General features: G+C 44.0%; 1 protein-coding gene across 2 annotated transcripts in view; it reads left to right on the top strand.

The window, feature by feature from the left end:
* Positions 1 to 14,322, top strand: part of LOC115391807 (pleckstrin homology domain-containing family A member 7-like) — an 82,852-nt gene that overhangs the window by 46,198 nt on the left and 22,332 nt on the right. For both annotated transcript variants that reach the window (XM_030096161.1, XM_030096162.1), the window contains exons 5-7: positions 856 to 928; positions 5,381 to 5,481; positions 13,154 to 13,338. In XM_030096161.1, the coding sequence (XP_029952021.1) occupies positions 856 to 928; positions 5,381 to 5,481; positions 13,154 to 13,338 (359 nt within the window). The remainder of the gene's footprint in view (positions 1 to 855; positions 929 to 5,380; positions 5,482 to 13,153; positions 13,339 to 14,322) is intronic.

Raw genomic sequence — 14,322 nt, 5'->3', positions numbered from 1 at the left:
TCCTCCCATCAAGTCACTGGATCCTTGAAGAAGCAGGTTCTGCAGCTTGAACTGATGAACCGTCCTGCTGCCTCGATGATTTGTTGCTCCTGTAACATTTCCTTCGGCGACCTGCTTTTATCATCTGTTGATTTATTTATCTTGGCAATAAGAAGCACCTGCTGTTAATCACAGACACACTTTTTTGTTTACGTGAAGTTGTACTTAAAATATCCCCGGTTGCTGGCGCCGTCCCATCGGAAGGCCTCTGAGCAAGACGAACAGCGAGTGACGCTTCTGCACAGCAATTACACTTTAATGGCCACCTGAAGAGGCTCACACACACACACACACACACACACACACACACACACACACACACACACACACACACACACACACACACACAGAAGTGTGCTTACAAGCTGCAGTTACATACAGGTTCATACATCTTCAGGCCAGGAGCGAGCGAGCGAGCGTGTCCCTCTGTTTGAGGTGGATTCATCTTTTCCTCTCCTCCTCTAAACGGTCGTATTTCCAGCCAGTGAGCGTGAGAAGACGGAGCGGCCGGCGAAGCGGCCGTGGCAGGCGGAGCACGTCTGACAACGAGGAAAAACGACGGCTCCTGGCCTCGCTCTCTGTTCCTGTTCAGCCTCTGTATCCGCTCCCGTCCAGCTCACTTTCCCTCTCATTTCCCCGCCGCCCCCTGCCGCCCCCACCTCGGCCTCTTCCTTCATCTTTCTCATTACCTCCCTCTCTCTTTCTATTTCAGTTCGCTCTCTCGTCCTTCTCGTTATCTCCTCCGGTTTGTGCTACTTTCCATCTCATTATTCATCTGTGCTTAACTTCAGGCCTCACACCTCTTTCTCCCTGCAGGACAGCTCTGGGATGCGTCTCTGGAAGAGGAAGTGGTTCGTCCTGGCTGATTTCTGTCTCTTCTACTACAAAGGTCAGCGTTTGTGTGATGAGATTCGGAGCTTCCATGAAGTGCAGCTTTAGTGTTTCCCTGTGTTCTTTTCATATTCAGCCAGTCAGACTGGAAGGAGAACAACAAACAGTAAAAGTCATAATGAGAACGCCGCCTTCTGTGACAGATGTTAGATTCCTACAGGTGTCTCACTGAAGTATTGACGGTCCCATTCCTCCACTTGTGTGAATATTTATACAGATGTTTCATAGCGCTGCTGCACAGTCCTCTTTCTTGAAGGCATTCCGTACATTTTCCTCTCTGCTTTTACATTTTTAAGTCTCATTTAAGCTCTGTGCGCAAACATGGATACATTTGGTAAAATTTGTTGGAAAAAAAAAAGTAAGGCATCAATAACAAGTCGTTCCATCCATTACAGTAGGCATCAGTTAGCTGACACACTATAGTCCCACACTGCCTAGCATGTAGTCTTATAGGCTAACTTAACTGCTGAGCTTATTTCACTGGGAAAGAAGAAAAAGGACACACACACACACACACACACACACACACTCCACAAGTCGAACAAGAAGAGAGCCTGAACGTTTGTATGAGCACACAACTAGAGCTGCTTCACTGCTGCCCTCTGAATGTCTTCATCTCCGATCTCTAAACCTGTTGGGACGCTCGACTCGTCGCTCACCTCCACACCAGGGTGAAATCAGTTCCGTCTCTCATTTGTTTTCTTCCTTCGCTTCGACTTTGCTCCTCTGAGCAGCTGATCCACTACAGCAACGTGTATCTCCTCCCTTCATCTTTTATTATTACAAACAGCCAAACGTTTTTTTTTTTTTTTCTGACATTATGACTTTATTAGTCTGAGTTTCTGTCGGGCCTGCAGAGCTTGTTTCTTTACAAATGAAAATGTGATCATATGGCAGCGATATTGTTGTCAGCAGGCGAGACTGACTTGAACAATCAGACACAGGTCTGATTAATCTGTGAGTTGATTCACAGAAAATCAATCAGCAGCATTTGGTTTCATCATCTTTCAAACAAAACAATCTCTACAATGGCTTATCAAATGATAAAGAGTGATTTTCCGTGTCGATCAGCAGCCTGATGTTTACAGAAAACGAGATGGTACATCCAGATTATCATCCACTGATTAGCGAGAATGAAAACGAAGCAACTGAATCTCTGGAATAACCTGAAGTTAAACTGATTAGATCCCCCGGCATCATTTATTAAGAACATGGGAGGAAGAATCTCTAAATTTGTGCATAAAAACTGGCAGCGCCCAGAAGAAAACTGTTATTTGTTATGTGAACACAGGCACAGCTGTGCGACACAACAGCCATTCCCTAATTCCATTTAAACCAACCGCGCAGTTATCTGGAAACTCTTTGCTCTGCGAACATCACTTATTTTCATTTTGAGAGCGTGGGGCAGCTGTTTGGACAACCCCGTGTCTGCCGGTAGCTGGGAACGGGGTTTGAGACGTATTTATACCGCCGGCCTTTCCTCGTAATGACTGTAAACAAGTCGTGGCCCCGCCGAGCTAATTAAAGCTGTGCCCGAACAGACAGCGCAGCCCCAAAACAGTTCAGGAAAGTGGAAAAGCACCTCGTCATCGCCCATTTAAACCAACACGGAGAGGAAATGAGGCTGCAAATGTCACATTCGGCGCACTGCATGTTTATTTATTTATTTATTTATTTATTTATTTATTTTTAAGCGCGGCTGAACATGTAGGTGATATTCAGGAGCATGTTTGCTCTTGTCGGCTCCGACTTGATGAAAACAAGCTCCGGTCCCGCTGATCCCCTTCAGATATGGAGGTTTAAAAACTGTTGCGTCGACACATTCGAGCAGCAGACGGAGACGGACTGAAACGCCGGTCTGAACTAGTTTCATGATCTGAACGCAGCCACAGACCGCTGCATCGTGGGAAACCAGTGGGTTCCGGCCCAGATCGGGCCTTTGTTTCCTTTCTTTTAAGTCCACAAAACTATTTCAGATTCTGAAATAAATTTGGTTTCACAGCTGATGAGTTGAGGAAAGTCATTTTACTCATTTTGACCCATGTGGCATTCATGATTACAAATATTACAGAAAAAATATAGATTGCACTTGTATTAAAGAGAGAGACGAGGTAGGGTCTTCTTATTAGTCTCATACAATTCTACCATTTGAGTGGTGAAGATCTGTCTGTAGACTTGATCTGAAATAAACCCGGCCTCTATATTAATCCCACAGGTGTCAAATTCCCTTCACCCTTCCTCACAGCATCGCTGTGGAGGTTATATTGCATCTTCCATCATAGCAGCTGTGCGGCATCCACTATGTCTGCGGTAAATTAAGCCTTTAACTGTTTTGAACTCCAGCGTAAATCTCAGTTTGAAGGATTTTAGGCGAGCAGTCAGCCAGACGCTGCGCTTACTCGGCCCGGCGGAGCAGGAAACAAGGAGCGGTGCGCCGGGGGGGTCCAACAGTCGCTCCACAAACAATCCACTAATGTCTTTAATCTCTCTCTCAAAGGGGTAAAAAGTCGAGCCGTTGATGTATATTGAAATTCAAAGCAGAGCTAACAGCTCTCGTGTATGGCAAGGTGAACTTGGTTGATGATGGAATTCCTAAATAATTTTAAAATCCAGCATTTTGATGTTAACGTGCAAATATATATTACCTTTTACACTTGTGACTGTTGACTTTATATTATTTTATAATGCAATTTTGTCCAAAAAAAAGTTCTGTAAAACAATCAGAATTAATCAGAATGATTAACAATCATTCGTTTGTCGTCTTTTTAACATGAGAAAACAGACTTAAGAAGAGAATATATATGCGCTCAATTCATGAATTAATGAATAACTAAACATTCATCCACATTAATGTCACCCTGCTGAGCTACACAGCTGCTGAGATAGACTAACTTGTTAACGGTGTTCATGTGGTATTTTAAGCTGGAAGTGCTTCAGTGAAAAGAGATCTACTTGGACAAACTGCCTGAAACGTGTTGCCAGAGACATTTCAGGGCTTTTCAGTCATTCCGCGCAGCAGATGGGTTAATTGCATTAAAGTTTTTAATCATGTTAATCATGATGATGATTAATCTATGTTAAAGCATCAGTTTTGACAGCCCGAATAAAAATGTGCATTTTAATTAAATTAAATTGATTAAATTCATAGTTTTTTTATCTTGATTTTTAGTGAAATATGACACGGGGGAGGGGAAATAAGTAGATACACACAACCACTGCACCTCTCTTAAAGCAAGTAGAGGCAGAATTTGTCACATATAAAACAAACAAATGACTGAAATTAGTTTAATCCAGAGGGGTAAAACAATGAGCGTCATTATGAAATGCAAACTCTCATGCAGATGCACGAACACAACCACGTCGAGACACTTCAAACCTTTCTGGGATCTCAAAACTTCACACACTCGGTGTGGGAAGTTGGCTTGCTGTTGATCTGCTTTCTCAAAGTCAGAAGTTCACTCCACTGTGTCCCTCATGAGTTCACTTTCTGCTCCTAGAAGTTTCCTGACTTTTTTCTTCCCACCACTATACGACGCAGTTTAAACACAGACCTGGCTGATAGATGGAGCTTCTCTCTCCCCAAACCCCAAACTAAATGCTATTAGGTGGGGAAAAAATAGAGCTTGTCCCGTTGTTGTGCTGTTTGTGTGTGATTTCAGTCCATTTGTCACACTCCGCTGCACTCGCTGTGTGTGTGTGTGTGTGTGTGTGTGAGTGATAAAACAGACCTCTCTGCTGTCTCGCCCACCATTTAGGGAATGTCTCCTCCAAAGGTCCTTGAATTATTTTTAACCAATTACCCCCGTAATCCACTACACCGCCTTATCACCTCTCTGCACATGCAAAAACACGCAGGCAGGTGCTGCACGCCAGCGTTTCCCTCCCATTACTGAGCTTTATGATGTGGTAATTGTTGAACACACACACACACACACACATACTACATACCATGCAAGCACTCGGCAAGTCTGTTTTTGGAATGAGATCCTGGACCCCGTGTCTGGTCGTCAGGTTAAAGAAGTAGTTCTGTCTACAAATAAGTCTGCAGGAAATTAATGTCAGTGGATGAAAAGCTGCCCGAGGGCAGAAAAACACCGACTACATCCGCAAGTGTGTGTGTGCTGGAGTGTGTGTTCAGTCTGATGGCAGCATGTGAGCGACACTGAGGGAAGGTGGCAGGCTGCCAGCTGTGTGTGTGTGTGTGTGTAATGATACCAGTGGCAGGCATTGATGAAATTAGTGGGTGATGAGTGATATTTATTCCCCCGCTCCGTCCTTACCTCCATATCTTATCTCACCCCATCCTCACTCAAACTTCTTTCTCTCTCTCTCTCTCTCTCTCTCTCTCTCTCTCTCTCTCTCTCTCTCTCTCTCTCTCTCTCTCTCTCTCTCGCTCTTGTCTTTCTCCCTGCGTCATCTCACTCTCCCGTCTCCCTCTCCCCCCCCCCAGACAGCAGAGAGGAAGCGGTCCTCGGCAGTATTCCGCTGCCCAGCTATGTCATTTCACTCGTGGGAGCCGAGGATCACATCAGCCGCAAGTATGCCTTCAAGGTACGCTGCTCTTCATTTACATCTTGTTTTAATGTCTCTGCTAATGTCATTAGGATTCTTCTTTTTAAATGATTTCCTTTTTGGAGACTGCAGCCAGCCACCTGTTACACCTGCTTTTAGGTTTGTACCTGAAATAAATGAAAAAAACAACTCAGATTTTTTTTCCCTCAATCTTTATACTTGAGTACAGCCGTCACTCTCAAGTTCATGTCATTCACTCAAATCAAACAAAGAGGTTAAACATATAAGTTGAAATTCAAGCTGTTAGTACTGGGTTAATGTTCCCCTGACTGAATGAAGTATGCCTCGTGTTTGAAATATCTGAACTGCGGCAGACAGATAATGGACTTTATTCCCGCCGGGACCACTTGAGATAAAATGTATACACCTCCTGCTATTTTAAGCTGGGTAAGTTTCCATCGTTGCCGACTTTGGGAATAAGCTTTGCGGCGCTGTCGTACCTGAAAAAGCTGCTGTACTGCAGCAGATCCCTGCAGCACCTGTCAGATGTCAACCAGCAGGTTTGCTAGCATGCAACACATTCCCAAGATGATTTATTTATGGCTTAAACGCTCACAAATGTGGTTTCGCCTCTTCGACACGAAAAGTCTGTTTTCACTTTCTGTGAAATTACTGTTATGGCCAATCAGATTTGCTATAACTGAAGGTTAAAATTGACCAGGCTGCACCTGTTGCAGACATGTTTCCCGCTGGGCGTCCGTCAGCCTCTGTATTGAGCCATACATCGCCTCTGGAATGGCACGAAGCTCCTCCGCTCCCGGAGGCAACAGCTTGTTTTAAAGTTTGAGCCTGACGTGTGTGAAGTTAAGAGGTGGGCTTAATGTAAGCGCGAGTCCCTGAACTCTAGGCTTCGACTTGTTTTCAAAAAGGTTTTGTTGTTTAATTAGACATGTTGGTGAGTAAACTCTACGATTGTTCTTTTAAATCCAAAGTTTCAGAAGTTTTCGTTCACCTTTTTGATTTTTTTTCCCTCCTCGGGGTCCCAGAAAGAGTCTCGCCTTTAAAAGACAGATTCAGCTCTGCAGGATTTAGATTCGCTTTAGTTTTTTTTTCTTCTTTTTTTTTATCAGAGCTGAGGGCAAACAACATCTGCCGGTGACCGACATTTTCCCTCCTGCCGTTTCAGAAAAACATGACTGCTTCTTTCTGATACAGGATTTACGCTTTGTTTCCACTCGCAGCAGCCCCTGGTTTTTGATAGCAAGCAGAGTCACTTTTCATGAGTAACAAGATGGTTTGTTTTTCCTTTTCTCCGATTCAACACGCCTCACAGCCTTGCAGTGGTGATCATTTTAATCCTCTTGTTCATCAAAGCTTTAGACAAAATGACAGTTTCTGTCACAATCATGCTCTTTTTAAATTAACCAAATATTTATTTAAGCAACAAACTTTACACCAAAATATCGATGAAAACCTTTTTTTTTCATTTCATTTGAGAAACAAAGTGATTGATGCACAACTGAATTATTAATAGCCGTGACATGAACACTTTAGCTGTTGTACTACAAATTTAGCATGACTAATACAATTTAAACCTGATCAGTTTTCTAAATTTAATGTAGGAGATGCCTGAATTTTTTTTGGGTGAAATTAAGAAAACATTGGAATTCCCCCTGTTGCAGTACGCAGTAAACTCCAATATAAACTGATATTCAGATTTATTTCTATCGTGTCGAATACAGTACAGTCAATTGAAGACACTGTTATTGTGAGAAATCAAGCTATTCGTCTTGAGCAGGAGTGTAAGACTGATTTTAGTTCAGGAGCTACAAAAAGCACAATTTGACATGTCTTTGTTTTCGTGCAGCAAAATGTTAATTTATCATCAAAAACTTTGCATTTGATAAACAATCCTTTTACAACACATGACAAACCTAAAATTTGAATGAAAGAACTATAGCTTAACAATATCTTGCCTCAGTTCACCGTGTGCTTTATAACTTACAGATCGGAGTGGATTTTTATTAAACTGTTCAAAGGCTTTAAAGAATAGATCGCATGCAGCTGGACCTCAAATATATAGTGGGCTCGCTCAAATTATGGTGAGAATAACATTTCAAATTCTAGAAATTAACTTTAATTTTGACACATTTCTACATCAGTGTAGAAGCAACAGAAAGAAACCTGCAAAGCCTCAGGGGAGGATCAGCTGGTCTTCTGTGTGGAGGATGAGTCTTGAACCCTGCTCAGCTAATGTTACAGTCAAACCGACTGCAGTGGATTTGTAACATCAGCCCAGCTATAGCGGACGGCGGGAGTTTGAACACTGTACCAAATCGGCCCCCGCGCAGCGTCCCGCCCCTATTCACCAGATCCTCTTCCCTCTCTTGTTCCCATTGGCCGGCCGAATGACCGGGACCTCCCTCCCTCCCTGTGAGTGTGTGGCGCCGTCCAGCGCCAACCCTCCCATAAATAGGTACTCTCGCTTTGCCACATGTCCACCTCCTTTATCCTCCTCGTCTGCCGTCGGTGTGGCTTTTTGGTTCCAGCGTGAGCGAATATACAGCAGCCTTGTATATTCTTTTTGGTTTTTTGATGCATGTCATGAGAATAACTTTTGGCTGAAGTGGTTGTGTTGTTTTCTCTGTCAGTGTTCCCTCTCCTGTTTTTTTTGTTTTCTTCTTTTTTTTAATTTTCCCTTTCCCTTCCTTATTGCATTATGAATCTTTGTATTTGCATTATCTGGTTTTGGGCTTATCGTTCATCTATGTGCCCCCCCCTTTGCCGTCTCCCTCCTGCTGTCATATCCACTGTTCCAGCATGCCGTTTTCTTTTTCTTTCTTTTCATTTGATGGTGTCTAGGAAAACCTTGAAGTTTGGAAGATTGCATTTCTGTTTTCAGGAATCCCTACTGTCTCCGAATGTTGATATTCTGTGCAACACGATTTTCATTCAACAGAGTAGAGACACTCCATTTTCCCTTTAAAGGTTGAAAACTGAGACACAGGCATGTGTGGCCTCCATTTGGATGTTTGTCAACGTAAATTGAATTTGTACAGTGGGGAGTTTGGAAGAACGCACCTTATCTGGAGTGTTTTGGTGCTCTGGCTGCCGAGGCTTATCTTTATGAGCACAATGACTCCCTAAAATAGCGCCGGGGCAAAGAGAGAGCCTGTTTGTAAGGATCCGTCCACTGCGCCCATTGTGAGCTCCCGTGAATGCGAGCAGCCAGTATTTTCAGGGTGAAGCAGAGGGAACGCAGGAGAGGAAGGAAGTGATTCAGACTGGAAAATAAAGGGCCGATAAAGAGAGGAAGGGACGGGAGGAGAGATGGAGAGGGAGGAAGCCATGGCAGCCAGTCGCTGACAGAACGAGGGGGTTTTCTTTATTTTTCATATTGGCTGAGCATCAGAATGGAGGAAACAAATAATAAAAAAAAAATAGATAAAAAAAACAGCCTTTTTTTTTTTTTTTTAAAAGGCCACCGACTCCCACACAGACACAAACAACAGAGAGGGAAAAAGAGGCTTGGCTGTGCACGGATGCAGTGTGTGGGAGTGTCGGTCACGCTCTCAGAGCTGAATGAGCCACTCAGCATTCCTGTTGAACAGAAGCGCAGACTGGCCGGGTTGTGTTTTGCTGCTGTGGGCTTCATGTGTGGAGCTGTGTGACTGAAAGTGACCGGAGTCGCTCGTTTTTCACTCGTTCCTCACTGCGCCATGACGGTGGGCTGGTGGATCAGGTTTAGGCCAGGTGACCTGACACCTGCAGCTCCGGAGCAACATGTGGCTCCACAGCTCCTCTGTAGCGGCGCCACCAAGCTTTCAGAAGATATCATGGAAATTAACGTTTGTTTTCTTGCTTGTTTAATTTGGGTTGTGTGAGCGGGGACTGTCCAGGCGTGTGTCGGTGTGTGTGGACTCCAGTTCCGGTTCATGTGCCGGAGCATCGGACGGGCAGCGGAGCGCTCTGTCTCTCGTCAAGCGGTCCATCCGTCAGCGAGCGAGCAGGCGTGTTGGAACAGCTGCTTCCTGACAACGCTGCCTCACTTTCAGCAGATATTCACAGTGTTTGGACTCGTCTAGCTTTCACTGTTAAACATCAGTAGTTCCTAACTAGAGTTCGTGTCCAGGTTTTAACAGACTTTCACAGACAGCCTTCCCGGTGAAGAGATTACAATTAAACCTCTTCTGAATGACTTATAAAAGCCTCTGCTATGGCTGCTGAACTAATGTTTTATGTAGTGTTTTGCTTTGGCTTGGAGCTTCTATAGACCAGTTTTCCAGATATAATTTCATCAACATCATGAAAGAAAGATTTTTTTTTTTTTTCATTTAGGGTGAAACAGCCGTTTCTGAATATGGATGATCATGTGAACAATGTTGCTGAGTCAGTCTTGAAAAAGGAAATTAACAGACACATTGAAGAGCTCCAGCAGAGAAAAAAGGATTAAAAAACTGCAATATGGTCGACCATGTGTACGGAAACACAGCAAAAGCAACAGAAGGAATTAAGACAAAGTTGGCAAGACTTTAGAAAAAGAAAAAAAAACTACTGAGAAAATGTCTTATAAAAAAACAAGCTCCGACAAATAAAACTGGTGGGAGGCGGTTTAAAAAATACATCTCAGCTTACTAACATCATGTCTGCTGAAAGCCGAGCAGATCTGAAGCCTCCTTTCACTCCATCAAAACGCCGTTACTCTGATGAAAGTCGCAAACAATCCACATTTATATAAAACCTTTCTAACAATAAAGTGACTGATAAAACCTGAAGGAAAAAAAAGAGTTAATAGATATCCACAGCCATCGAGTTAAAGAGGAAGACAGTACCAACATAAACAACTTAGTTCGATGAAAAAAAAAAAAAAAAAAGTCCGATGAAAGAAACAAAACGTCCAATCACAAGGTCCTGCTGATCAATATTTAGTCGTCCCCTCGGTGTCATGATATCAAAACGTGAACAGCGTGATGAGGAAGACTGTTTAAATAGCAGATCTGACTGAACCAGGACATTTATTGGTCTCTTAATGGATCAAACACCTGCTGCTGTGCTAAAAGTTAATGAAAAATTGAAGAGTTGGACTTTCTCAAGTTTAGAAAAGGTCACATAAGTTCACCTGCTAAAGGTCAGAAAGCATTTTGGGTTCATCCTGAAAGTTTTACCAGAAAACCAAATATCCTGAACCTATGAGTGTGTAGTAAGAACTGGAAAAACATCAACAAATATCAAGCAAAGCAAAAGAGCAGAGCCCAAGAGAAGCAAAATATACCACTGAACATTAATTGAAATGTGGGAGGAAGGTCTCCAGAGTAAGACTGGATCATATAGACACTTAGACAGACAATATAAAGATAATTAAAACTTCCTCCATGGAGTTCAGCTTTATGTTTAAAGATGTTGATATTCTCAGCTTGTCTCAGATCTCCTTGAAGGTTGTTTTAGTTTCTTGTATATTTTAGATAATCTCTGACCGTTTACTCCTCCCGGTAGTTTGAACGTTCTGCTAGAAACACCCATCGATGCATATTTATTCATGGAAATGTGGATGATGATTTTCTCATCTGTCAGAACAAATTATTAGATCAGCTCCCACGTGTGTGTGCGTGTGTGTAATATCTTCAAATTTAGTAAATCATTGAGGGTTTCCTCTGAGCAGTTCTATCTTGATCATCTCGCTGAATCAGAGTCTGAGAAAGTTGAAGATTAGATTCTGGCTTGTTGTCCCAGATGGCTCCGTAATGTTCCGGCGTCCGGGTCGTGCAGCTGGTTCTCTGTCAGGAAATGAAGTTCTCAGTCAGATCGTCAGCGGCTGAGCGATTGACAGGAGCTCGACAGGAGTGCGCCTGCGTCTGAGTGTGTATCATAAAGTTTACGGTCACAGGCGGCGAGCAGCAGGGGAGACGGTCTGTTTAATTCATGAGTGTGTTTGGTGTGTGTGTTAAACTCGCCTGAGTGGGTGGCATGTTGTGTTCCCGACTGACACCCGGGGGGGGGGGGGGGGGGTGGGGGGTGGGGGGGGGGGGGGGGGGGAGACGACGGGCTGTTGACGAGTCGCATTCATCTCGTCTCATCACCGAACCAAGAAGAGAAATCAGCCGCCACCGCCGCCGCCACGACGCTCCACGCACACTCACTACGCCGCATTCATTATTAGATGAGAGGAGATTTAGTGTCTAATTACTTTTCAGTTACACACATTTGTTGCTGAGTGGATGCTGTCATCTGTCTTCCAGTCGTGACTCCTGGAGCAGTGGAGGGAGGGAGGAAGGAGACGTGAAGCGTAGGACATGCATCGAGCCTTGAACGGCCCTCTGATGACCCTCCCACACACCCACAACAACTTTATTAGGGAGACGAACCACTGGGACGCTATTAGGTTCATATAAAAGCTGTTCCTCCGACGTCAGGCCGGTTGACAGTCTGCCAAATCCCGCTCCTCTGACACCAAACGGAACAATCTGTTATGAAACTCGTCAGTATGAATCTGTGGAGGTTTCCCTCTGGACTCCACGACGTTTGAGGCTCTGATCTGTGCGAGGAGAAGCAGAGATCAGGTCTTCCTCTGTGTTCGCTGCAGTCTGCAGTGGGCCAGACACTGAACAGCTGAAAACACGTTGAAACTCCTCTCCAGCAGTTCGTAAATTTAATACGGTCTCCTCTAACAGCTACTTTTTAAATGCTGCTCATCCTCGTATATTCCCTGAGATGCAGAGGAGAACTCCGGAAAATGTCTGTACAGGGTGAAAAAAAGTCGTATTGAGCTGCATTAAAATACTTTGTGGTGCTGTGGAAGAAGCTTTTAACACGACTCTGTGGGACTTTCCCACTTTGCTGTTTGGCTTTTGAGACCAAATCTACACTTCAAGTCTCACATTTGCTGCCTAAATCCCAGTTTCAGACCCTGCAGTTACACACATTTTTATCAGATGACCCATATCTGATGGTTACGCTTGCCTACAACATCTGAAACATCGTTCATGTGTACTTGTAGTGTTTACAGACTTCAGGGTAGTGAAGGTAACGTGGCCAACATTACACTGACAGTGTAAATGTGGCCTAAAAATCTGCTCTTCTGTTGATGAACATTATTTCTCTTTGCGGTCCTGCAAAGAAGTAAAGGTGCATTAATGGTACATTCTGCAAAATCTGTTAAGAACAAAGTGAAGTGTTCTATGAACTATAAGGGGAGGGGACTAAAATCCAGGCTGCATGATGTCTGCTGCCTTCAACCTCATCTGAGGCAAATCGATAAGTGTACTAAATAAAGATTCAGGTGGCATATTGTCACCATGCATTGAGAGAAATATGCAGTTTGACATCATGTAACTGAAGAGGTTCTCATCAATGTGCCACTGTGGTTCAGTTTGTCCAGAAGGAGGAGACTCTCCTCCGGACTTCACTGTTCTGTGTTGGTGAACTGTTTCCCTGGCGCAGAAGGAAGCATGTTTGTGAGGAAAGTGTGTGTCGGGGCTTCTTCTTCCTATTTTCCATCACACCAAGTTTCCCGGTCGTGGCTGTGTGGGTCGTACCTGGCTGGTGGTGTTGTGTGTCCGCCCTCTCTGTACCGGTCGGTGCTTCGTGTGGCCGTCAGTGTCGTTTCTCTCGTCGGACAGCATGACGCCTTCTAAACCGGCTCATCTAACACCCATCTTTTAGTGCCTCGTCTGAGAAGAGCCTGACCCCTGTGCCCCTCTCTGTCCTCCTCCAGGCCAGCCACACGGGTATGCGCTCGTACATTTACAAGCAGAGCTCTGTGATTGGCTCGCAGGCGGAGCACACTGGGATGCGAACCTACTACTTCAGCGCCGACACTCAGGAGGACATGAACACGTGGCTGAAGGCCATGAGCCAGGCCACCCTGATGCAGAACCACAGTGACGCCACGATGCTCAGGTGGGACCGCACACACATGCACACACACACACACACACGCACACACACACGCACACGCACACACGTTGCCTTGTCCGTCTCATCTTTGCGGTTAGTTTGGAGGTGAATGTCGTGATTTTTGGTGTTTTTGAACCAGCCTGCATGTGTTATCATTCAAACACGCCCCGTCGTGTTTGGCGGCAGTGTGGGAGCCCCCGCCGCTCGCACCACTTTATGCTCATTATTGTGGGTTTGGAGGCATAAATCTCACCAGCATACGCAAACTCTCTGTAAAAGACGGGGAGAAAACAGCTGAACACAGCTTCCTGAAATCTCTCTCATACAGGTTTTCTTGTGGGTTTTCTCTGTCTTGAGAAGCTGGAATGTTTCCTCTGTTGATGTGTGTGACCACTTGCACTGTTCTTAGTGTGTAGCATTTATTTTTAGTGCAATTTGCTTGAATTTTCTGAACTCAAGCACATTTAACTAGCAAAGCGTATGATTTAAAGAATTCTTTTGAATAAATTCAGTATCTTTCATACTGATTCATTTGAGTTTTTTTCCTGATAGATATGTTGAAAGTTGAGAAGAATTGAGTTTTCACACCATTATAATTTCATGAACCTTCTCATTGTCTGATTCCTTATTTTAGAAAAGATACAAACCCATCACAGCCACTTCTTCTTGCTACTCTCTGAACATATTCTTACTCAAGTTAAGGTCTCATTCTACCAACCCAGAGACCTCCACCTGGCCTCCCACTGAGCTCTGAGCTGAAACATGTCGCGTATCGTCATAATTTATTGCTTTTTTAAGTCCATAGATTCTGAAAATGTCAGTGAAGGTGACAATTTCTTATTTTGTTTGAAACAAAGTTCATGATAAGCACTTACTCATATTCATTTGACTGTTTGTTTACATCAGAAACTTTCCTATGCATTGAAAAATTTCCCACTGATGTTTTTTTTTTTTTTAATTAAATAACAAAGCATAACACTGCTGCTG

The sequence above is a fragment of the Salarias fasciatus genome, chromosome 7 (assembly GCF_902148845.1).
Source record: "Salarias fasciatus chromosome 7, fSalaFa1.1, whole genome shotgun sequence".
Taxonomy (NCBI): Eukaryota; Metazoa; Chordata; class Actinopteri; order Blenniiformes; family Blenniidae; genus Salarias; species Salarias fasciatus.
Note: the sequence above shows the minus strand (reverse complement) of the source record. Positions and strands in the feature narration are given on the sequence as shown.